Source organism: Schistocerca serialis, chromosome 2 (assembly GCF_023864345.2).
Source record: "Schistocerca serialis cubense isolate TAMUIC-IGC-003099 chromosome 2, iqSchSeri2.2, whole genome shotgun sequence".
In the NCBI taxonomy this organism is placed as follows: Eukaryota; Metazoa; Arthropoda; class Insecta; order Orthoptera; family Acrididae; genus Schistocerca; species Schistocerca serialis.
Genome location: NC_064639.1, coordinates 98,985,817 through 99,011,804, shown reverse-complemented (window position 1 = coordinate 99,011,804; position 25,988 = coordinate 98,985,817). Strand labels below are relative to the sequence as shown.

The window sequence follows — 25,988 nt, the reverse complement described above, 5'->3', positions numbered from 1 at the left end:
TAGACGTTGACTGTGGATATTGTATCACAGACACAGTCCCTTTGACTGTTCAGAGATGTCACTAAACCCGCCGAAAGATGGTTGATAAGTTCCCGGGAATTACGCCGGATAATATTGTAAAAACAGCACAATATTTCAGCGAGACAACTGCCCGATATCTTCAGGAGCTACTGTCGCGTCGCTGAGAAGCTCGCCAATTTATATGTTGGCTTTCAAGAACAGAGCAGGCGCCTGCGGGGGCATAACGTCATCGAAGACCAATCGTAGACGGCGTCGAATACCAGAGCTCTCTGCTGGAGAAACGGGTCGCGGTCTGCGGAAGCGCGCCGCGGCGCGGGAAAATGCGGCCGGGAGCGACAGACCCCCTTCGCGCGCGAAGTGTTGGCGCGCGATTTAAGCATCTGCGCTAAAGTTTCCCATCTGCGATGACTCGGTGCAGTTGCTAATCTGCGGCTGACGATTCCTTAGTGCCGCCAAGGCTGTCTCCCAGGCCAGGCCTCTTTGATGATGGAGTCCCAGTATGTTGAAGCATACGAGAGGATCTTGGTTTCTTCATAGTTCATGCCGTGTCCCGTGTCAAGGCAGTGTTCAGCAACCGCAGATTTCTCTGGCTGACCCAACCTCGTGTGACGTTTATGTTCGTCGCATCTGTCTTTAACCGTACGACACGTCTCGGCAATATAAGACTTCCCACAGTGGCACGGCATTTTATATATTCCTAGTCTCCTCAGGCCGAGGTTGTCTTTAACAGAGCCCAGCATTGATTGCACTCGTGATGGAGGCTGGAAAACACATTTGATCCGGTATTTCTTGAAAATTCTGCCCATCTTAAAAGACACGCTACCGACATACGGTAGAAAAACCAACCCTGTGGTGTTTTCTGCTTCTTCGGGCTGTTCTTGAAGTTTGGAGCGTGCTGGCCGAAATGCATTCCGGATCTACATCTACATCTACATTGATACTCCGCAAGCCACCCAACGGTGTGTGGCTTCGTGGAGTACCCGTTCTGGGGAAACACAGAGCGGAGATGGCTAAGCTCTGCCGATAAGATGTCCTGATCTGAGATGGCTCTCGCCCTATGCACTAGTGTCCGTAATACACCGCTGCGCTGTGAGGGATGATGACAGCTCGTAGCTTGTAAATACAAGTCTGTGTGCGTAGGCTTCCGGAACACACTGTGACCCAAGGAGACGTCTCCTTTTCTACGAACCAAAACATCCAGAAACGGGACCTCACCATCCTTCTCTACCTCCATGGGGAAACAGATGCTTGGATGGAGGAAGTTCAGATGTTCCAAACAAGAAGGAAGCGTTGCTGTCCCATACGGCCATACCACAAACGTATCATCTACATATCTCCAAAAACATTTGGGTTTCAAAACCGCCGTCTGAAGTGCTTTGTCCTCGAAATCTTCCATAAAAAGATTAGCTACTATGGGAGACAGAGGGCTACCCATAGCAACACCGTCAGTCTGCTCAAAATACTGGTCTTTGAATAAAAATATATAAATATAAATTGGCGAGCTTCTCAGCGACGTGACAGTAGCACCTGAAGCTGGCGGGCAGTTGTCTCGCTGAAATATTGTGCCGTTTTTAAATTATTATCCGGCGTAATTTCCGGGAACCTACCAAGCAGATGCAGCGCCGGGAAAGCACAACCGCCCAAAGATGTAAACAACCAAGCATGAGCAGCGCCTGTTGAACGGAGGGGGTCCGACAGCCGATCAGTTCCAGTTATTCCGCCAAGAAAGAGGTACACGCCTCGTGATGTCTTCCCTCTCAACAAGGGCAGTATCCAGACGTCTCGGAGTGAACCAAAGCGATGTTGCTCGGAGATGGGGATAGACAGAGAGACAGGAACTATCGATGACATGCCTCGCTCAGGCCGCCCAAGGGCTACTACTGCAGTGGATGACAGGTACCTACGGATTATGGCTTGGAGGAACCCTGACAGCAACGCCACCATGTTGAATAATGCTTTTCTTGCAGCCACAGGACGTCGTGTTACGACTCAAACTATGCACAATAGGCTGCATGATGCGCAACGTCAATCCTGACGTCCATGGCGAAGTCCATCTTTGCAACCACGACACCATGCAGCGCGGTACAGATGGGCCCAACAACACGCCGAATGGACCGCTCAGGATTGGCATCACGTTCTCTTCACCAATGAGTGTCGCATATGCCTTCAACCAGAGAATCGTCGCAGACGTGTTTGGAGGCAACCCATTCAGGCTGAACGCCTTAAACACCCTATCCAGCAAGTGCAGCAAGGTGGAGGTTCCCTGCCGTTTTGGGATGGCATTACGTGAGGCCGACGTAGCAGCTGGTGGTCATGGAAGGTGCCGTAACGGCTGTACGATACGTGAATGCCATTCTCGGACCGACAGTGCAACAATATCGACAGCATATTGGCGAGGCATTCGTCTTCATGGACGACAATTCGCGGCCCCGTCGTGCACTTGTTGTGAATGACTTCCTTCAGGATAACGACGTCGCTCGACTAGAGTGGCCAGCATGTTCTCCAGACATTAACCCTATCGAACAAGCCTGGGGTAGATTGAAAAGGGCTGTTAATGGACGACATGACCCACCAAACACTCTGAGGTAGCTACGCCAAATCGACATTGAGGAGTGGGACAATTTTGACCAACAGTACCTTGATGAACTTATGCATAGTATGCCACGACGAATATAGGCATGCATCGATGCCAGAGGACGTGGTACTGGGTATTAGAGGTACCGCTGTGTAGAGCAATCTGGACCACCACCTCTGAAAGTCTCGCTGTATGGTGGTACAACATACAGTGTGTGGTTTTCATGAGCAATATAGAGGGCTTTTTGTGGCGCGTGTTTTTCTTTGCAGTTAAGTCGACATCTGCGTTACGCTATGACGTTTGCACACAGGTTGATTTTTTTCCACCTTGTACAGTCTTTAGCGATTGATCGATGAGAGGATACGGAACAAAGAAGGTCTAATGAACTTATGTCCGGAAATGCAAGATTTCCATGCTAGAGACCGTTTATTCAGTCATACATTGCAGCGAACTAATATGCGCTGTACCGTACAGCCACAGTCGCAGCGTGTGTTGAAATTGGTTTCCATGTACATCAGCGTGTGGATGTACGCGCCGCAGTATTTATGTCTCACACGTTCACATGGGCCAGGCTGCACCCGAACAGTATTAATGGCAGCACGAATACGCTGCTCCAGTGTCTCCGCATCTGGAATGAGCTCTACACGATACTTTTGAGATGGCGCCATAAAAAGAAATGTCTCTGGTTCAGATCCGGAGAACGAGCAGGCAATCCAACTGGACGGCATCGTCCGATCCATAGACCAGGGAAGACACGACTGAGATGCGTCTGGACGTTAACGGCGAAGTGGGCTGGAGCAACGTCATGTACCACCTACAGAGGCCTTCCGATCATCAATGACACTTCTTCCAGAAGGGGAGGCAAAGTCAGCCACAAGAAACGCCGATAGTTCCGGCCTGTTAGGCGACGTGGGAGGAAGACTGGTCACAAAATACGGTCGCCTACTATCCCGGCCCACACATTCCGGCTGCACCGATGCCGATGTTTCGATGTCACCATACCGTGCGGGTTCTGCATACTATCCCACAAGTGACTGTTATGAAAGTTGGAGACGTAAAGATGGCCTCATCTGTGAATCGGATGGATGACACAGAACCCAGAATTGTGGTTGCCTGGTGATGAAATCAATGACAAAACTGTTCTCAGTGTGGAAAGTCTGTCGCTAGTAAGCCCTGCACACGCTGTAAGTGGTAAAGGTAGTAATAATTGTCATGGAGAATGTCCCACGCTGTCGTCTGGCTTACCCTGTACTGGAGGGCAAAATGCCTGGTACTGACACGGCTGTCTCCTTCCACACTGTTAATCACATTTTCCTGCAAGTCTGGCTTCCGATTCATTACTTCCAGCTTCCCGAAACGACCCTGTCTCAGACAAACGGTGAAACACTGTTGCAAACATTGACTGCTGTAGTTGTTGTCGGCGGATATGGGTATCCTGATACAATCTTGCTGCCCGCCGCCTGTTGCCATTTGCTTCCCCGTAAGTAAACATCATGTCGACAAGCTTTCGATTCGAGTACGGAACCATTGTGTTTAACGCCGTATCGCATCCACTACAAGGTGAGTCAGCAAGAGAAGTGAATGGGACACAACATTACCAATTACTATGGCAGGAGAGGGCGCTAGGACATAACGCATGAGGAACAGTACCGCCCTCTAGGAGGAAACCATACAGCACGTATTAGGCCGCAGCCTCTGTATCATTGAATGAATGGTCTCTAGCATGGAAACCTTCCATTTCCGCACATAATTTCATTAGACCTTCTTTGTTCCGTATCCTCTCCTCGATCAGCACCTAGAGTTTGTATGCGGTGGAGAAAATGAACTTGTATAACATTGTTGCTTATGTCTGAATACTGCAATTTCGTCAGCCAAACAGTCGCGAAAGAACGTGCAGAAAACTTATAATCCTAGGGGAAATATATAGAACTCTCTACCGTCAATAGACTTGCTGATAATCAGACACATTGAACGTGTGCAATGCTCGTTACATTTGCTGAATAATAAGACAACGATGATTGAATTTGGTTACTCTGCTCAATGAAAACACTGTCACATTGACAACGAAAAGTGTCGGAGTGCCAGAGATTACACTTACTTCTAGCTGAGTCCCCGGCGTTGCGTAGGTAACTATTTACTCCAATCTCCTCCTCCCCCTCTCTCTGTCGATCTCCTCTTCTACCTCTCTTTATCCATCTCTTCCTGTCTCCTTTCTCTGTATGTGGCGTTCTCTCCCCTCTCTCTGTCCAACTCTCTTTCCTTAACAGGACGGAGTAACCGCGCGATCTGAAGGGCCTTGCCACGATTCGCACGGCTCCTCCCGTCGGAGGTTCGAGTCCTCCCTCGGCGTTGGGTGTGTGTGTGTGTTGTCCTTAGCGTAAGTCAGTTTAAGTTATATTAAGTAGTGCGTAAGCCTAGGGACTGATGACTTCAGCAGTTTGATCCCACAGGAACTTACCACAAATTTCCAATTTCCTCTTCCCTTTCTCTGTCGATTCTCTCCACTCCCTCTTTCTATCCATCTCCTCCTCGACTCTCTCTGCCCATCTCTTCCTCCCCCTGTCTCTGTCCATCCCCTCCTCTCTCCTTTCTTTGTCCATCTCCTTCTCATCCCTCACCCTCTGTGCGTATCTTCCTCCCCCTTTCCCTCTCCACGTTACCAAGCTCACCTCAATGGGATGCTGACGGTTCTTACCCCCGCCGTGTATCTTTCCAGGTCGTAACTAGCATGTGTACCAACTTTGATTGAAATCGTTCCAGGGGTTTAGGATGAGCCTCTTACCCGTCGATTTGCCCACGTGCACACTGGTGAAATATATTTCACATATGTTACCATATTTCACGCTTATTTGTACACCTATTTCATCCATATCTCTCGCGAATTTCGCCCAGTTGTTTCCTTTTCACGTAGCTCAAAGGTAATGAAGTCTTATCTGCTGGAATAGGTGCTTTTCAGTTATATAAATTTGTAGGTACTTATAGTGGTATATGTGGATACTGTTGACGAAATGTGTTGTGAGCAAAGTTAGAAGTAAAGAAGTAGTAAATCAAAAAGTCATGCATGATCGGACAGTTTTTCACGTGTCTCAACATTTGACGTCACATCTCCTGAACTATGTGTCTTACAGTGATGTATTTCTGAAGGCACTACCTGCTAGAAGTGCTGCGAATGAGTGAGAAGCAACGAAGTAATAAATTTAAACGTCTCGCATCAAGCTGCGCTTTTTCACGTATCTCAGTGTTTATGGCACTACCTGTCGTACAATGATATAATTTTCCTGATAAATTCGGAGGTGTATATGAATCCTATCTGCAAAATTTGACTCCAGTATATGTAGTAGTGAACTAGTAATAAATTAAAGCGTCATTCCTCATCCGGCAATTTTACTATCCGGACAATGAAAATGTAACAATCGATAAACTTTTTCCCTTTCTTCACTTTGCGGGGGTTGTCAGCGAGAAACAGTTTCATACAAATTTGTAAAGATTGTTGCAGGTGACTAAGTGCTCTGATTCTCAAATGCTGGATGAATAAAATTTGGGTAGTCGCGCATTGTAGGCTGCATTTCTTTTTCACCCCATCCCCACCCATCTATAAGTTCTTACTCCGATAGGGATTCTTCCCAGACAATAAGTAAGTGTACCAAGTTTGTTTGAGATCCATTCAAAGGTTTAGGAGGAGATGTGGAACATACATACGTACATAAAAACATATATGCATACACCTAACTTATAATGTATAGCAATGAGTGGGTCACTGAACCATGGAAAAGTTGCAGGACAGTTTAAAGTATATTACAATTTAAATAAAGTCTCATTATAATACATTTTTATGAAACGATGGTGTGGCGTTGATGGCCGGAAAGCCCCATCAGGGGAAGTTTGGTCGCTGGGTTACAAGTGCTGTCTCTGGCGACGCCAACTGGGGCGACTTGCGAGTCGGTGATGATGAAATGATGATGAGGACAACACAACTCCCAGTCCGTGAGCAGAGAAAACTTCCAACCCTGCCGGGAATCGAACCCAAGCCATCTGCATGGTAGACAAACACGTTACTACTGAGCTAAGCAGGCGGACACAGATTTTTATTTCCTGTAATGGATGGAATACATATATACTTACCAGAGAGAAAACTTTTCTAAAAATCAGCAGTGAATGCATAAAAAAAAAGAAATGACGCTAACACTATGGTGCACACCAAATGACAGGGAAGACTGGATCGCGACACAGAACATGTCATTCTATTCCAAGTTACTGAGACAAAATCAGAAATTATAATGAAATTCAAGTTGCATGCCAAAACAACTAAGTCACGAGCTGCTCAGCGTATGGATCGCGCAACTGAAAAGAGATGGGGGAGGAGGCGAAGCGATATGAAGGGGTGGGGGTGGGAATTAGAGGGGCGGGGGGAGGGTGAGAGAATGAGGTGGACAGAGAGATGGGGTGAGAAAAAGATTGCTACAGCAGGAGGGGAGGATGAGATGTGTACAATACATGTGTTGAACGCATATGCGAGTGAAGCCATGGCGAAGAGGCTGGTACATGTAAGAAGAATGGTGGAGACTTTGCACTTCGCGACTATAGCAGAAGTTGATTAACAGAACGGGATACGGACTCTGCACTTGGGGACTGTGTCAGGACTGGTTAACACGTGTCAAAACGAGGTATGACTCTGCACTTGGAGGTTAATGCGTGTCAAAAAGAGGAACGGTGTCTGCACTTGGTGACTGCGACTGGAGTCTTTTAATACGGGTCAGAGGGAGGACGGCCACTACACACGATAATGGTGTCGCAGCGAGACGGGGACGCCACGGCTGCAGCTGCTTACAGCGGCTGGTGGCGGCGAGCTGCCTCCAGCTGGCGAGGTCGTGGCGGGCAGTGGGCTGGCAGCGCGCCCCCGCGCCCGCCCCCGGATGCGCGCCCCAGCAGCCACCCCCGCCGCCCCCGCCGGGGCACTGCAGCGACACCGAGCCGCCCAGGGCCGCCTCCAGCAGCGCCGGCTGCGCCGTGCCGGCGTCCGCTCCTTCACCCCTGCCGCTGTCCGATGTGGCCTCCGGTTCTGAGTCTAAACACACGTGGCCAGGTGTCATGCCACTTGTCCAACACGCTGGTCGTTCTCTAAACAAATGGCTTCAAGAATTTGCACAAATAATTTAGCAAAGTGAAATTCCTCTTGAGGTGATTTCTTTCACGAACCTCACTATTAGCGTGCTTGTTTGGTTGAACAGTAAATGTTTAAGAATTCTCCCTGGAGAAACAAAGCATTACTAATTGTACGAAACTTCCTGGCAGATTAAAACTGTGTGCCGGACCGAGACTCCAGCTCGGGACCTTTGCCTTTCGCGAGCAAGTGCTCTACCACCTGAGCTACCCAAGCACGACTCACGCTCCGTCCTCACAGCTTTACTTCTGCCAGTACCTCGTCTCCTACCTTTCAAACTTTACAGAAGCTCTCCTGCGAACCTTGCAGAACTATCACTTCTGAAAGAAAGGATAATTTTTGTTTGTTCTACTCACGTATGTTTTAGCGATTTTACACCATCATCATTGGGTTACCTTTTGTTCTACTTAACGGCACATTTACACTGAAGTGCCAAAGAAACTGGTATAGAAGCGCGTATTCAAATACAGAGATATCTAAACAGACAGAATACGGCGCTGCAGTCTGCAGTCGGCAACGCCTATATAAGACAACAAGTGTCTGGCGCAGTTGTTAGATCGGCTACTGCTGCTGCAATGAGAGGTTATCAATATTTAAGTGAGCTTGAACATGTCGGCGCATGAGCAATGGGACACAGTATCTCCGAGGTAGCGATGAAGTGGGGATTTTCCCGTACGACCATTTCACGAGTGTACTGTGAATATCAGCAATTTGGTAAAACATCAAATCTCCGACACCGCTGAGGCTGGAAAAAGATCCTGCAAGAACGGGACCAACGAAGACTGAAGAGTATCGTTCGCAAACTGCTGCAGATTTCAGTGCTCGGCTACCAATAAGTGTCAGTGTGCGAACCATTCAACGAAACATCATCAATATGGACTTACATAGTCGAAGGCCCACCCGTGTACCCTTAACGACTGTACCACACAAAGCTTTACGAATTGCTGGAGCCCGTCAACACCGACATTGGACTGTTGATGAGTGGAAACATGTTGCCTGGTAGGACGAGTCTCGTTTCAGATTGTATCGAGCGGATGGACAAGTACGGCTATGGAGACAACCTCATGAATCCATGGACCCTGGATGGCAGGAGGGGACTGTCCAAGCTGGTGGAGGCTCTGTAATGGTGTGTGGCGCGTGCAGTTGGAGTGATATGAGGTCCCTGATAAGTCTAGATACGACAATGGCAGGTGACACGTACGTTAGCATCATGTCTGATCACCTGCATCCACTCATGCCCATTGTGCATTCCGGCGGACTTGGGCAATTACCAGCAGGACAATGCAACACCCCAAACGTCCAGAATGGCTACAGAGTGGCTGCAGGAACACTGTTCTGAGTTCAAACACTTCCGCTGGCCACCAAATTCCCCAGATATGAACATAATTGAGAATGTCGGGGATGCCTTGCAACGTGCCGTTCAGAAGAGATCTCCACCCTGTCGTACTCTTACTTATTGAAGGACAGCCCTGCAGGATTCCTGATGTCAACTCCCTTCAGCAGTACTTCAGACATTATTGGAGTGCACGCCATGTCGTGTTGCGGCGTTTCTGCGTGATCGCGGGGCCCCTACACGATATTAGGCAGGTGTACTAGTTTCTTTGGCCCTACAGTGTAGTTGTTCATGGAACTGTGCGGCTTTTGGGGCACAGCATGCGCTGTAACACTGGTTCTCATCTGCAGTTGTTTTGACAGTGTTAGTTTTCACGTTGTTACAAGTCTGTATACTGTATCCACAAGAAGCACTGTTTGAATGTTTACGATAGATCTATCTGACATAATAACATATATGGGTGAAAATTCTACAAAAGTTCAATGATGTATGCAGAGTGAAACATCACCATAAAACGAAGAAGTCGATGTACTGTAACAACAACTGTACATATAATAATTTTTTCTTCTGATTTTCGATAAATTAGTGTAAGCAATGTTTTGATTTCATTTCTTTTTCTTTTCGTGTCATTATGTTAAAGAAACTGTAAGCAACTTTCGATGTGAATATTAATATTTATGTCAAATTTCAAGCAATGCTATAACAGAATTGAAGTGTAACCCATGTTGAATCTATTGTAACATGTTTAAAATTGTAATTGTGCGCCTGGTCCATACGTAGGCAATGTATTAGGATATGTGGAATGCAAAACCTTTGGTAAATACCCTGTCTGTAGGGGAGCGGTAAAAGGTGGAGGCAGGCGAGCGCGGGAAAATGCACACGGGCGCGGCACGGCATAACGGGCTCAGCAGTAGTAGTCGGAGTTGGGCATCGGTCTGAGAAACACGCTCTGGATCGAGGAGGCTCTCCTGGAAAACGTGATTTCATTGAGCCTCGGATGTGCCGTTTCCGACGACTATACAGCATGGCTATATTCCATAGGCACTAAATGGAAAAGGATTGCGACGCTAAGAAGAAGCAAAGTGCCGATACATCAAGAGCCATAGCTGTGATTGTATGTGTGCTGTGCGCCTCGCCATCTCGCCGCCCGCCAACCGCCGCATCGACACGAACAGGTTGAAACATTTAGTACTGTATTCGTGTGGACCAGTGTTAATTTTGTTCCTGACTGTTCAATAACAACTTAACTTTTACCAGAATTGTCCTATCATTTAATTATCCTCATCACTAACCTAGACAGGGTCCTTTCCACATGTTGTGCAATCCGAGTGTCCCGAAATGAAGATTTAAAGTTTATGTTAATAAGAATTACCTGCAGACCTATCTATGCTAGAATGATGTTTAAGGAACTTTATTGCTAATGAATATACAAGTAAAGAACATAGGTCTGACAAAGTTGGAAGATAATGTTGAAATTGGTTTAGTAATGAAGTGTAATTAATTTGAGACAAAAATAATGGTAGTTAAATAAGCAAGAAATAAGACAAAAAGAGTAGTAATTCATATATTGGAAACCTTGAGTGCTTAATGAGTTCAATAGTCAAAGAATTTCAATACAGTGACAATTACAGTTTCAGGGTCCCCCCCCCCCCAACCCCCTTTTCTTTTCTATTCATTTAAATTCTGAAGTGTACTGATCTGATTTGACCAGTAAAGCTAAAGTCAATATAAAAACTAAATTTATCAGTGTTTTACCCTTCTTAAAATTGACAATGTATGTGTGTTTCAAAAGTGCTATTTCTAGGGTAACCTATGCCCGATTTCAGCCGGATCAATAGACAAAACGCAGTTTGTAGTAATCATTATAGTGTAATGTTGTGTATTTATAGCTTGTCCAAATTAGTACAGAAAGGGAAAATATTAGTTCAGTAGATTTTTCTGGTTCTAAAATTTACCATATAATGCAATATTACTACGTGTCGTTATGCTTGTACGTACATCCACTTGTACAAGGAAAAAACTCAATTCCTAATCAGGCTGGCGACCGTATTATTAACAATTGGTAGCATCTGCTGTGTATGTTTCTTGCCCGTCCTAACGTGTAGTTGCACTTTAGACTTGCTTGACGTATCATTGTTGTTACTGAGTGGGTGTAAGTCTGATTTTGCCTCCATTCAGGTACACGCGGTCAACATATTTACTAAAATCCTTTCTTATAAGGTGAAGCCCGTCAACTTACCATAGTACAGGCTTTAAAGAGTTAACGTACACCCGAACGTAGACGTTACAGTACGACTTAGTGGAAGCTAACGGACCAGGTACCTGTCATATGTTTACCAGGCAGAGGTCACTGTGGGCTTTCAAGTCGACAATAGTCAAATATCGTGGTACTGTCAGTGACAATAAGCTGTAGTGGAATTCGGTCATTAAAACCGTTATCAAAAACAGCGTACAAGCAATAAATTGTCTACATTGTCTATGGTATTCAATTGAGTGGCAAACCGGTCGATTGGACTGATGTTTAATCGCACTTTACTCCATGATCTTGGTGGTTTGGTTCACCACTCAGTTTACCTTCACGCCATGGCCCCAACTCAAATAGTCGTCATTCGTGAGAAATTCAGTGCGAAATCCTTATTACAGTTGCTGTAGTACACGGACGCTAAACTCTTAGAGAATATTCGACAGCCACCTGACATATGGCTGACATCAAAGTATTTGTTGGAGAGGCGTCAGACACACTCGTGGTGGAGTTTGAAGCGAAATGTCGTCATCGCGTAAGATACTGTTGAGAGGTGCGCCGCGAACTCTAGCTGTCAGAAACTCAGCTCCCCGGTGAAACACTGATGGTCAAAATTTATTCCAGTCCTAGGATTCGAGTCGCCTTACCTCAAACTGCCACTGCACAGGCGTGCGTTAGCGACCTCGACTACGGAAGTGGCAATGGGGGCGCACAGTTTAACGTGGAGTCCAAAACACTCCTGAGTACGGCACTTTTTCGCATTAAGAAATCATTGCTTGAGATGAGTGGAGCAATAAGTGGACTGCAGAGGCATCGAACCCTGATCCTTTGGAGTACTGCTCTGGCAGTCCACACTGAGCCGCCGAGCAGTGTTGTTCTACACTGTTAATAGTTTATAAACAGACGGCATAACACCGTCTGGATCACTATTTTTTATTAATTATGACTGGTTTCTATCAGATTAGCAGACCATCTTCAGATCTAAGTTGGGAAAAAGGAAGGAAAAAAGAATAAAAAAAGAAAAGACACGACTGTATAAAAGATTTACTTGCGTGCAAACCGGCCGCTGTGGCCGAGCTGTTCTAGGCGCGTCAGTCCGGATCCGCGCTGCTGCTACGGTCGCGGTTTCGAATCCTACCTCGGGCATGGATGTGTGTGATGTCCTTAGGTTAGTTAGGTTTAAGTAGTTCTAAGTTCTAGGGGACTGATGACCTCAGATGTCAAGTCCCATAGTGCTTAGAGCCATTTGAACCGTTTTGAACTTACGTCGTCAGTGAATTTCAGACAAGATTAAAACATTGCGAATATTTAAAGTAACAGTGGCGGCATTATTTATAGCGTTACACTTTGAAAGTTATCTGTTACGTTCACAAATTTAAGCATTCAATTTCTTTCGAGTCTCAGACACTCTGCGAAGATATAAACTGTCGGAGAAAATGCAATACCTTCAAAGACAAGATCATATTATTGACAAGTGATGTGACAGGTGGCCGGCCGGTGTGGCCGTGCGGTTAAAGGCGCTTCAGTCTGGAACCGCGTGACCGCTACGGTCGCAGGTTCGAATCCTCCCTCGGGCATGGATGTGTGTGATGTCCTTAGGTTAGTTAGGTTTAAGTAGTTCTAAGTTCTAGGGCACTGATGACCACAGATGTTAAGTCCCATAGTGCTCAGAGCCATTTGAACCATTTTTTTGTGACAGGTAGTCCTTAATTTTAGGGGTACATGATAACTAATTCAGTCCAATGAAACACACGTGTCGCAGTAAAGGGTGTGCAGATAGTCAAGTTTATATATGTGCCGTCAACGCAGGCGTTTATCCCAGTATACAAACAATCATAAAGTTGCCAAATGTCATCCTGTGACAGACTGTCGCGAAGGAGTTGCACCTTTTGTAGCAATACGGCAGTGGTTTTTGCAGGCTCTGGGGAACGAGGAAGTTCCCGCTTCATCATGCCCCACACGTCTTCAATTGGCGAGAGATCTGGGGATCTTACTGCCCAGACCAGCTGTCGTACGCAACGAACAACGTGTTGTGTGGCGGCAGTTGTATGTAGTCGTGTATTGTCCTGCCGGCTGAGAAGGCGCGTCAACACCGTGTCGAAGAAATGGCGGTAACAGCTTCGGCAACGTAGCGGGGACCGTAGCTGGTTGCTTGGCCGTGCAGAAACACCGCATGTGACAGCGAGTTGTAACAAATATCCCCTCCCCCTTGCACTACACACACACATGAAACGCGCCTGGGGTGGGACCTGTGTGTGATCTCTGTGGAATAGGCAGCTCAGCAGTTCCACGCCACACCAGTGATCCTCCATCAGTCGCTTACAGAGAGAACCTCCTCTCATCACTGAAGACAACAGAGTTCCGGCCGACTCTTTCACGACACCAGAATTGCCGTCCTTCGCAGTGTCACGGTGTCAGCTGTATGCTGGCCAGAGGCACACGTGCTCTTAGTCGGTTCCCAAAGGTACCTGGTGACAAAGCAGGTCCAACATGTGCCCGGATTTCTTCCGTGGTTGATCTTCAGTCGGCCACTGCTGCTCGCACAAAGCACCAGTCTTGACTTGCTAGGGCCCCCGTAAACGATCAAACGTGTGTCACAAAATCGCTCTTTTTTAGCCACTGACTTGGCAAGCAGGCCCGTACACGTTCAAACAGTCTTTATCAGTTTAACCTCACTTCGAAGCAGACGAAATTCGTGTTCGTGTGTATTTTGAGCGCAGTGAGTGCGGTCACAAATGCAGACAAAGCATTCCTAGCATTGACTTTGGCACTGTGTTGAAAGAAGAAGAAGAAGAAGAAGAAGAAGAAGAAGAAGAAGACAAGACTCTCGTCCAGGGAATGGCTTGAAACGAGAGATTTACCATGAAAATATGCTAAAGGGAATATTACTCTCAGAACGGGATGATTACAATTTTCTTGGAATGGACAATGTAACCTTTTAAAACTTATTAAGTCCCTCCTAAAAGAGCAAATTAGCCTCTGAAGTTCGCTGTTATCTAGCCACGGCTGTGTCAAACAAACCTGTACACGTACTAAGAAAGCTTGTCAATTTATCATTACTTTTGAAGCACACACTTTATCGTGTATTTTGGCGCTAATGGGAAACGCTACAAATGCAGGCAAAGCATTTCTAAGACTGCCTCTGGCACTGTGTTTGTAGAAGGAGAAAACAAGAAGCTGGACCAGGGGATGGTTTAAAATAAGAAACATGCAACTGGAAACCTGTTAACGGAAATGTTTCACTCAGAACCTGATCATTACAACAGCTTTCTGCGGATGGACGGTGAAACGTTTAAAAAGTTGTTTAGTGTCACTTCGCCCTCACATTGAGAAAGACAGACGTTTGCGAATATTTATTCTCTTCTACTCGGTCGCCTAATGACAAGTCATTAAAATACCGCAACGTGGGAACATATAGCCCACATCATCCGTGGAAGGACTCTAGAACTTCGATTTCTTTTCTTTCATTCCACTCCGCTCCTATATCATTGTATGCGTAAGATAATGATTTTGTGACTGTAGGCTTTCCCGACGTAAACTATTGGTGAAGGTTTCTCGGGTCTCCAGCCTGGTGGTAGGATTGATATCTTGATGTTTCGGGAAGTGTCATACTTCTGGCGAAGTGTCGAGATTCGCGGAGAGCGGGCTATTTATATGCGCGGTCACCCCCCCTCCACTACACCTGCGGTGGACCAGCGGCGTGTGCGCGGTGGTGGGGATGGCGGTCGCCCCCAGCGGCCGCGTTCGGTTCTCGTATTTTTTTACGGACCTTGGGTTCTCGCTGTAAGCCTTCTGTCTGCGGCCGCGGCGGAGGACGTTGACGGGCGCGCTCCCGACGGATTGCCGCTATCGTAGGGTTCTATGCTGCGCTGAGATGCTGCTGCTCTCATCTTTTACCTTCCCCTCTTTGGGGAAGTGTGAGTGGGGAGTTTGCAGCCTTTCGGCTTTTACTCCCCTGTGAACGTGTGTGTGTGATTTTTCTATAGTTTTTTGGTGTCTGTGATATGTGATGATTGTCGTGTATGTGTCTGGTACTTGCCTGAGATAGGCGAATGATTGGTGTTATTTAGGAAGGAACAGGATTAGGGATTTGGTGTTGGGATTTTGTCTTCGACTTAATCGTCGAAGATCGTCATAGGGCGCTTGAGCTTATCGCGGGACATGTCATACCGACCTAGGGAGTGGATGAGGGCGTTTCCTGATCTGGAAGAACCTTCATAGAAAGCCCTTGCCAGATCTTGGAAGCGCTCTCTCAAGAGTGGGATTTCAGCTGCGGCGTGCAGGTCATCTATGGGGAATCCAAGAGGTAAATGCAATGCCCTCCTGAGGGCGCGGTTCTGCAGCCTCTGGAGTTTGTCCAGGTGCTGCTTTGCCGCGTATCCCCAGACAGGGCATGCATATTCCATGACTGGCCGGATCAGGGCCAGGTACACGTTTACTACTACTGGGCATGGAAGGGAGCTGGGGTATAGGATGGACATTCTGGCGCAGACCTTCCTGTGGACCTCGTCTATGTGGGGTTTCCACGTGAGACGAGAGTCCAAGGTTACGCCAAGGTATTTGGCGGTTCTGCGCCAAGGGAGTAGGTAAAGATGGTGGGGGGGGACGTTGAGGAGGTTTGCGCCTTCCGAGCCTGCGGGTAATCAGCATTGCCTGTGTCTTTTCAGAGTTGATGGTGATGCGCCAGCGACGGGCCCAAGTGTCATCTAAAACCTTTTGTAGCCTACGGATGACCAGGTCCTTGTTCGCGTTTCTCGTGTAGAAGGCTGTATCGTCAGCGTACTGTGCAGTGTGCACCAGGGGGGCCGTTGGAGTGTCCGCAATTTACAGACTGTACAAAACGGGCCCCAGGACCGATCCCTGTGGCACCCCGGCACGAATACGCCTTTTGGTGGAGGTGGCAGTTTCTACTTTGACAGAGAAAGTCCTATTCGTGAGATATGCGCTGAGTTGGTATCCCTCATCTCTGTTGACCAGATTGTCGTGAATCCTTATATCTACATATTCGTTGATAACGCTTTCCCAGAAGCCAGATGCTCGGCACAGTACCTTCGTGTTTTCGAAGTTGTAGGTGTGTTCTTCGTTTATGCTGTGTTCTGCTATGGCTGATTTTTCTGTGTGACCTAGTCGCACACATCTGATACGTTCTTCGCAGCGTTTAGATATGCAGCGCTGTGTTTGCCCAATGTATTGTTTTCCGCATTCGCATGGTATGCTGTATACTCCTGGTGTGTTAAGGTTCAGCGCGTCTTTGGCAGAACCTAGGAGCTCCCTCGTCTTCGGTGGTGGTCAGAGAACGGTTTTGATGTTGTATTTGGCCAGAAGTCGTGCAGTTTTGGCCGAGAGCGGACCCACGTACGGAAGGAACGCGAGTCGTTTGTCCTCTTCATCATCTTCTTCTAGGGTTCTCAGTGCTTCCTTCTTCCTTTTAAGCGCCCTGTTGATCTGCGTTTCACTGTAGCCATTTTGTTGGAAGACTTCCCTCAGGTGTTGCAACTCGGATGGTAGGCTGTCTTTGTCGCAGACGGTGCGCGCCCTATGTACCACGCTGGTCAGTACTGTTTGTGCTGGATGGTGGCAGCTTGTTGCATGAAGGTATAGGTCTGTGTGTGTCTTCTTCCTATGTACTGCATGGCCTAGTGAACCATCTGCCTTCTTCTTAATTAAAATATCAAGGAAGGGGAGGCATCCATTTTCCTCCATTTCCATTGTAAATTTGATGTTCGGATGGATGCTGCTGAGGTGTTCCAGAAACTCATCTAGCGCCCATTTGCCATGTCCCCACACGACAAAAGTGTCGTCGACGTAGCGGAAGAAGTGCTTGGGTTCCTGTCTGGCAGTTTGAAGGGCCACATCCTCGAAATGTTGCATATAGAGGTTTGCAATCGCAGGAGCCAATGGGGAGCCCATGGCCACACCGTCGATCTGCTCGAAGAATTCCCCGTTGCTCTGAAAGTAGGTGGTTACATGTTCGAAGAGGCTGACTGTTTGTGGTACAAAGTGCTGGGCTAAAAGTGCCAAGGAGTCTTGAAGGGGCACTTTCATGAAAAGCGACATCACGTCGAAGCTCACGAGTAGGTCCTCCCTTTAGTCGCATGTCCCTGAGTATTTTTACGAATTAGGCTGAGTTTCTCACATGGTGGCTGCTGAGTCTCGCAAGGGGTTTGAGCGATGTCGCTAGGTATTTAGCAAGTCAGTAACTGTGAGAGTTGATGGAGTCCACAATCGGTCTCAGAGGTACCCCTTCCTTATGGATCTTGGGGAGTCCGTAGAGGTGTGATATCGCTGGCGCTCTGGGGTACAGCCGCTTCTTCGTTGGCTCAGGTGAGTCAGATTTCTTCAGCAGAGCTATCGTCTTTCTACTCGTCGTAGGGGTTGGATCCTTCTTCAGCCGCTTGTAGGCCTCGTCTTGTAACAGCAGGTCCCATCGGACGCAATCAGCGAGGCGTGCGCCAGGGTCCGCGCCGCCGCCGACGAAGAAATTGCTGCCCTCAAAGCCGCAGTGGCGAAAGAGAGGGCAACACTCCGAGCCGAACTAGCCGACGCTCGGCAGCTGGTGCACAGTCTCCATGATACACTGGCCAGGCAGCCCCGCCCAACACAGAAGAAGGATGCTGACACGCAGACTGCCGCCCCCGTGGAACCTGTAGTAACACAGGAAGCCACAGAGGGGTGGTAACACAAGACGCAGCCGCACAGACAATCGTCGCGGCGAAGAACAAGGCAACCCAGGTCATCATGGACGAGGCCCCTTGCCCCCTCACCAAGACGCAGTTGCAGAAGATAGTGACCGTTCATTTGGACGCTCTCAGGTCCTAAAACGCCCGCCCTCCTCTCACCCCTGCCGAGTGGGAAGTTCTCGTCGCCACGATAGAAAAAGCCTAGAACGCAAGCAAAGAAGAAGGGTCGAGGACCTCTGAAGACGCCGAAGCCGTCGGCTTTGAGGGTGCGATAGACCCTGTAGTGTCACAAGCAGACACATACAAGAAGAAGAAGGACAAGAAGAAGTACCTTGACGCCAGCAGACCTTAGAAGACCCTCCTCATCACCGCGCCCAACACCCATCATCACCACCATCAACCATTCGCCCTGACAGTCGTCGATTGCCAGTATTTGGCGTCAACAGCGCCAGTATAGTCAAGGCCCCTACGAGACGCATGGCCATCGTCCGATTCAACCACCACCTGTCCCTGACCGGCAGTATGAGTATTCCATAACTATGCACATCATCCCAGTAAACCTCAAACGCCCCAGCTTTGAACCCGTCAATGTGGAGTAAATGTCTCACGACAACAAACTCCTCCTTACCTCCTCAAGAAGAGGAAACTTAAGTGCGAAGAGAGAGAGAGAGTCATCTCGATACTTCGCCAGAAGAAGGGTAATATGACACTTCCCGAAACGTCGCGAGATATCAACGTTACCACCCGGCTGGAGACCCGAGAAACCTTCATCAATAATGATTTTGTTCATAACCGCTTCATGCGTAATATATGGCGGGGAAAAATGTGGTACGTCTACCATTTTGGTAATTGTCAGAGCTATTTTGTTTTTATACTTGATCATAGCTTCCGTAGTAGTGGAAACTCACGATACAGTGAGATAAAAACGTCATAAAACAATTTTTCACTATACGAATGAGGTGAAATATTAACACAACGTCTGCCATATTTTTAAACTTTCTGTCGATCAAAATTTAATTTAGACACGTCAAACACGATATGTCCTTGACAAACGCATGAAAAGTGCACCGCACACGTATTGGGCAAGCACAGTTAAGTTTGACAAAATGTTTGATCGTTTACGGGGGCTTTTGCTCGGACGTTCAGGTAATGTTCCACAGACCGCTGCTGAAATTAGCGACACATCAGCGACAGATTGCGCCCAACATGTGAAGCAGACCATCCAGCTTTCCGCAGGTCCAAAATGGCTGGAGTTGCTCACTAGGAGTACGTACTCGTCGGCAGGGCATTTGTTGTACCCTACAAAGAATGTTGCAAACACTGTTCACCTCTAAACTGAGTACAGATACTGTCTGCAGAGACAAAACAGAGGGCACGCTGACAGGCCTTCTGAGTGCCATCTATCGCCGTTGAGCGTGACAAATGAATCACTAACACAAGAACCCCTCAGCATGCTACTCAACACAGAACTAGAGAGTGTCTAATTTTTGCCCCGGCTCTGCATCCTGTACCGACATGGCGATCGCTGAAAGTATGACTGTACTTGACACGTTGAGTAGAATGGGACGAAAAAACTCTTTTGAAGTTCCGGTATCCGCGAACCAGTGATAAACTAGCGCGGCAAATGGACTGCTAGGGAACAGTGTTTCTCGCATGAACGAAGCGAGAGTCGAGTCGAGTTTAGCTGCATGGGCGGGTGTGACAAGACGCCCTGTAGTCGGGTAAGATTTCAGTGCAGCTTAATCAGAGTCTGCCGTTCAGTCACGGACATTGTGCTAGTAATCTGTGCCTCCTTTATGATTCGTATTGCAATGTGTTAGGGCGATACTCACAGCAAATATTTTCAGAACTGTAGCGGGTGCTTTCTATGTTGAAATGTTGCGTTCGTATTTTTGTAAGATGTCTGGTTTTTCGAAGCACGGTGCAGAATCGGATTTACATTAATCCGTTGAAATATTACGGCATTTAAACATAGCCATTTAATGTGCTTCTTTCAGTGTTTTCTGAGGTACATAGACTTTCATTTGTTCAAATATTTCACATGTTATGTGTTTTTTTACCACGTCCTACAGGGGTTGGGTAAAATGTGGAAGCGCTGCAACAAATGCATGCTTGGAAATAATGCAGATACTAGACAAACCTGCGGCTTGTGGTGCTGTATTTGTCCACGTACGGCACCTGTGCAACGTCCTCAATACGTCGCAAGTGACAGCCGTCGTCAGAAGAGCGTTTGGTGTAGTTGTGAGAGGCACCGTATGAAGATTCATACCGCACGCAGGGGAAAGCGGGCAAACATCATACGATAACTCACAACACGGACGACGCTTTCTAAAGAGGACTGTGACAAAAAAAAAAAGTGACCGCAGAACTGAATGTCGCCGTTGCGAACCCTCTCAACAACAAAACAACAGTTAGGGGCTCTATTAGCAGGGAATTCCAGGATGAACTGACTTCGAAAATCAATCATCAGTGACGCAAATGCGCATAACAGGGAAACGTGGTATAGAAGACATAGAATCTGGACTAGGCAGCACTGGAGGAAAGTAATTTGACTGGATGAATCTTGTTTCAACCTGTTTACAATTTCTTCCCCCCCCCCTCCCCCCCATGAACCGTGGACCTTGCCGTTGGTGGGGAGGCTTGCGTGCCTCAGCGATACAGATAGCCGTACCGTAGGTGCAACTACAACGGAGGGGTATCTGTTGATGGGCCAGATAAACGTGTGGTTCCTGAAGAGGGGCAGCAGCCTTTTCAGTAGTTGCAAGGGCAACAGTCTGGATGATTGACTGATCTGGCCTTGTAACAATAACCAAAACGGCCTTGCTGTGCTGGTACTGCGAACGGCTGAAAGCAAGGGGAAACTACAGCCGTAATTTTTCCCGAGGGCATGCAGCTTTACTGTATGATTAAATGATGATGGCGTCCTCTTGGGTAAAATATTCCGGAGGTAAAATAGTCCCCCATTCCGATCTCCGGGCTGGGACTACTCAAGAGGATGTCATTATCAGGAGAAAGAAAACTGGCGATAGGGGTAATGCAGGAGTAGGTTTAATAATGAATAGGAAAATAGGAATGCGGGTAAGCTACTACAAACAGCATAGTGAACGTATTATTGTGGCCAAGATAGATACGAAGCCCACACCTACTACAGTAGTACAAGTTTATATGCCAACTAGCTCTGCAGATGACGAAGAAATTGAAGAAATGTATGATGAAATAAAAGAAATTATTCAGATTGTGAAGGGAGACGAAAATTTAATAGTCATGGGTGACTGGAATTCGAGTGTAGGAAAAGGGAGAGAAGGAAACATAGTAGGTGAATATGGATTGGGGCTAAGAAATGAAAGGGGAAGCCGCCTGGTAGAATTTTGCACAGAGCACAACATAATCATAGCTAACACTTGGTTTAAGAATCATGAAAGAAGGTTGTATACATGGAAGAACCCTGGAGATACTAAAAGGTATCAGATAGATTATATAATGGTAAGACAGAGATTTAGGAACCAGGTTTTAAATTGTAAGACATTTCCAGGGGCAGATGTGGACTATGACCACAATCTATTCGTTATGACCTGTAGTTTAAAACAGAAGAAACTGCAGAAAGGTGGGAATTTAAGGAGATGGGACCTGGATAAACTGAAAGAACCTGAGGTTGTAGAGAGTTTCAGGGAGAACATAAGGGAACAACTGACAGGAATGGGGGAAAGAAATACAGTAGAAGAAGAATGGGCAGCTTTGAGGGATGAAGTAGCGAAGGCAGCAGAGGATCAAGTAGGTAAAAAGACGAGGGCTAGTAGAAATCCTTGGGTAACAGAAGAAATGTTGAATTTAATTGATGAAAGGAGAAAATATAAAAATGCAGTAAATGAAGCAGGCAAAAAGGAATACAAACGTCTCAAAAATGAGATCGACAAGAAGTGCAAGATGGCTAAGCAGGGATGGCTAGAGGACAAATGTAAGAATGTAGAGGCCTATCTCACTAGGGGTAAGATAGATACTGCCTACAGGAAAATTAAAGAGACCTTTGGAGATAAGAGAACGACTTGTATGAATATCAAGAGCTCAGATGGAAACCCAGTTCCAAGCAAAGAAGGGAAAGCAGAAAGGTGGAAGGAGTATATAGAGGGTCTATACAAGGGCGATGTACTTGAGGACAATATTATGGAAATGGAAGAGGATGTAGATGAAGATGAAATGGGAGATATGATACTGCGTGAAGAGTTTGACAGAGCACTGAAGGACCTGAGTCGAAACAAGGCCCCCGGAGTAGACAACATTCCATTGGAACTACTGACGGCCTTGGGAGAGCCAGTCCTGACAAAACTCTACCATCTGGTGAGCAAGATGTATGAAACAGGCGAAATACCCTCAGACTTCAAGAAGAATATAATAATTCGAATCCCAAAGAAAGCAGGTGTTGACAGATGTGAAAATTACCGAACTATCAGTTTAATAAGTCACAGCTGCAAAATACTAACACGAATTCTTTACAGACGAATGGAAAAACTAGTAGAAGCCAACCTCGAGGAAGATCAGTTTGGATTCCGTGGAAACACTGGAACACGTGAGGCAATACTGACCTTACGACTTATCTTAGAAGAAAGATTAAGGAAAGGCAAACCTACGTTTCTAGCATTTGTAGACTTAGAGAAAGCTTTTGACAATGTTGACTCGAATACTCTCTTTCAAATTCTAAAGGTGGCAGGGGTAAAATACGGGGAGCGAAAGGCTATTTACAATTTGTACAGAAACCAGATGGCAGTTATAAGAGTCGAGGGACATGAAAGGGAAGCAGTGGTTGGGAAGGGAGTAAGACAGGGTTGTAGCCTCTCCCCGATGTTGTTCAATCTGTATATTGAGCAAGCAGTAAAGGAAACAAAAGAAAAGTTCGGAGTAGGTATTAAAATTCATGGAGAGGAAATAAAAACTTTGTGGTTCGCCGATGACATTGTAATTCTGTCAGAGACAGCAAAGGACTTGGAAGAGCAGTTGAATGGAATGGACAGTGTCTTGAAAGGAGAATATAAGATGAACATCAACAAAAGCAAAACAAGGATAATGGAATGTAGTCGAATTAAGTCGGGTGATGCTGAGGGAATTAGATTAGGAAATGAGACACTTAAAGTAGTAAAGGAGTTTTGCTGTTTGGGGAGCAAAATAACTGATGATGGTCGAAGTAGAGAGGATATAAAATGTAGACTGGCAATGGCAAGGAAAGCGTTTCTGAAGAAGAGAAATTTGTTAACATCGAGTATAGATTTAAGTGTCAGGAAGTCCTTTCTGAAAGTATTTGTATGGAGTGTAGCCATGTATGGAAGTGAAACATGGACGATAAATAGTTTGGACAAGAAGAGAATAGAAGCTTTCGAAATGTGGTGCTACAGAAGAATGCTGAAGATCAGATGGGTAGATCACATAACTGATGAGGAAGTATTGAATAGGATGGGGGAGAAGAGAAGTTTGTGGCACAACTTGACCAGAAGAAGGGATCGGTTGGTAGGACATGTTCTGAGGCATCAAGGGATCACCAATTTAGTATTGGAGGGCAGCGTGGAGGGTAAAAATCGTAGAGGGAGACCAAGAGATGAATACACTAAGCAGATTTAGAAGGATGTAGGTTGCAGTAGGTACTGGGAGATGAAAAAGCTTGCACAGGATAGAGTAGCATGGAGAGCTGCATAAAACCAGTCTCAGGACTGAAGACCACAACAACAACAACATACAATTTCTTACAGAATTTACGTTCCAAGAGCGAAACATGGTGGGGGTTGGGTGATAGTTTGGACAGCCATATAGTGGTATTCCATGGATACCCTGTTAGATAGCAATAGTGCCAAGGATTATGTAACCCATTTGGCTGATCACGATCATTTCAGGGTGAAAAGTTTGTTCCCTAATTGTGATACTGTTCCAAGACGACAGGGCTCGCTGTCCACACAGATCGCACCTTGTGTGCACGTGGATGAATTTTTACATCTCTCCTGGCCACCAAGGTCACCATATCTCAATATTATTGAGTCTTTGTGGTCCACTTTGAAGAGAATGGGCCGTGATCGCAATCCACCCCCATCATCGTTATATCAAGTTGCGGCTAATTTGTAGGAATAATGTTATGAGATTCCATTGAGAACCATGCAGGATGTATTTATCCATTTCAAGAGGAATGGAAGCTGTTGAATCACATCGGCTTTCCTACACCGTATTAGACTTGATAACGAGTTGTGTCCATGGCGATTCTGTATTTTTATGCAGCTCATTTAAATGCACGTATGTTCTGTGCGCCAAAGTGGCTTCACTATACTTTCGATACTATTAAATACCTTTTCAATCAATTATATTCACGATCTTTTGATGTTTTTTTCTGCTGAGTTTCACTTTGCAGTCAGTTTCAAGTCATTCCACGCAACGCTCACCCTGCTTTCAGCAGAAATCGGAACTTCCATGTAGTACCATTACTATCAGTATTTACACATTTCAGTAACTGGTGTGAGCAATATGCTTTGTGTATTTTGTCTTCATGATTCTGCAAGTTAGTCAACCTAAGTGAGCAGCTGCAGTTGCTGAGGAAGGTGTCAGTTGATCACTTCATGTATTGAAAAAAAGAAGAGAAAAATTTTGTCCATGTGCTAGCGTAAGCTGTCGCCAGCACACTGGTCAGAAAATATGAAGTGAAGATCGATTAGTAGGCACTGGATCAAGTGCTCCTATCACGAGAGAGGCCAGAGACACACCGACAAGCAACAGGCCGCCAACGCCCTCTCGATAAAAAGTATTTAGGCCGCCGCCGCTGACCAGAGGGACTCACTCACTCACGCACTCATCCAGTTTGGCATATGCAGTTTACACATGGAGTGGCTTTATTTCGTCAGAACATAGCGACCACATTAGCGACGATAGCGGGACTAGTTTTATTGAAATTACATCTGTTTGCAAGAGGACTATTGCTGATCAGCTTGTACCGTAAAACAAGGACGCTATTCAAATTAAGTAACAGCTACTTGTTCATGTAAATAGAGAACCGCATTAAGCCATGTGTGCAATTGTGTTGTAGAAGGAGGTTACCGACCACCCATAACAACACCCTCTCCCTTGCTTCCTTGTGGCACAAGACTCTGCAGCTTACACACTTGTCCAAACGTACCCAAGGCACGCAACTTGGCTACGAGAGCGATCGCTTGCACATTATTCATGTTAATTCATATATTTATGACAACTTATCAGCTTGACGCAGTTCGATCAACGATATAATTATTAATATGCTGTGCAAAGTAGGTTACCTCTGCTCTTCTTTTCTGATTATTCCTTAAAAGTGCGTTATTATATGAATTCGTGGTTCTAAACTTTCTATATGAGGGGTAACTTCAGACATATTTTCGCACACATAGTTGCATGTAATCCGAATTAGAAACGACAACTAGAGGCTAACAACTTATTTAAATATTTTTACATTGTCGCCCCTTTCTCTTCCTTTTCCAAACTTAGATGTGAAGATGATCTGCTGATCTGATTCCTGGATGGAAACCTCTCATAAAAAAAACATAGTGATCCAGACAGTGTCTTCCATTCATTACACCAATGGAGAGCATAATTTACTGAGACATGCCGTCTGTTATGATTTAAACTGGTTATAAGATTACTTTGCGCTATCATGATTACAATGGAGCTGACAGTCTATCTCCTATGCTAATACAAAAATTTGATGAAACGTGCAAGAGACCAAACACCGCAGAACTTCGGAATGTATACGTCTTGTGTGAGTGGGCCATGTCCTTCGAATGGGTGCACGTAAACTTCAGCATCCCTTTTGCTGTCATCTATTGCCACACCAGACTGGTGATTTAACACAGGGCCAGAATTTCCTAGGATTCTCAGGAATACCTTTGGTATAGGTTTGAAAAATTCTGCATGGTATATAAATGAATTTAACTGGATCATAACTAATCGTGATTCAGGCACAAATAAGAGTCAATACTGTA

At 46.2% G+C, this 25,988-nt stretch overlaps 1 protein-coding gene across 1 annotated transcript in view; it reads right to left on the bottom strand.

Annotated features, from left to right (window-relative positions):
* Positions 1–25,988, bottom strand: part of LOC126455753 (roundabout homolog 3-like) — a 70,260-nt gene that overhangs the window by 6,722 nt on the left and 37,550 nt on the right. Inside the window, 1 exon segment of the mRNA XM_050091518.1 lies at positions 7,425–7,661. Coding sequence (XP_049947475.1) covers positions 7,425–7,661 — 237 coding nt within the window.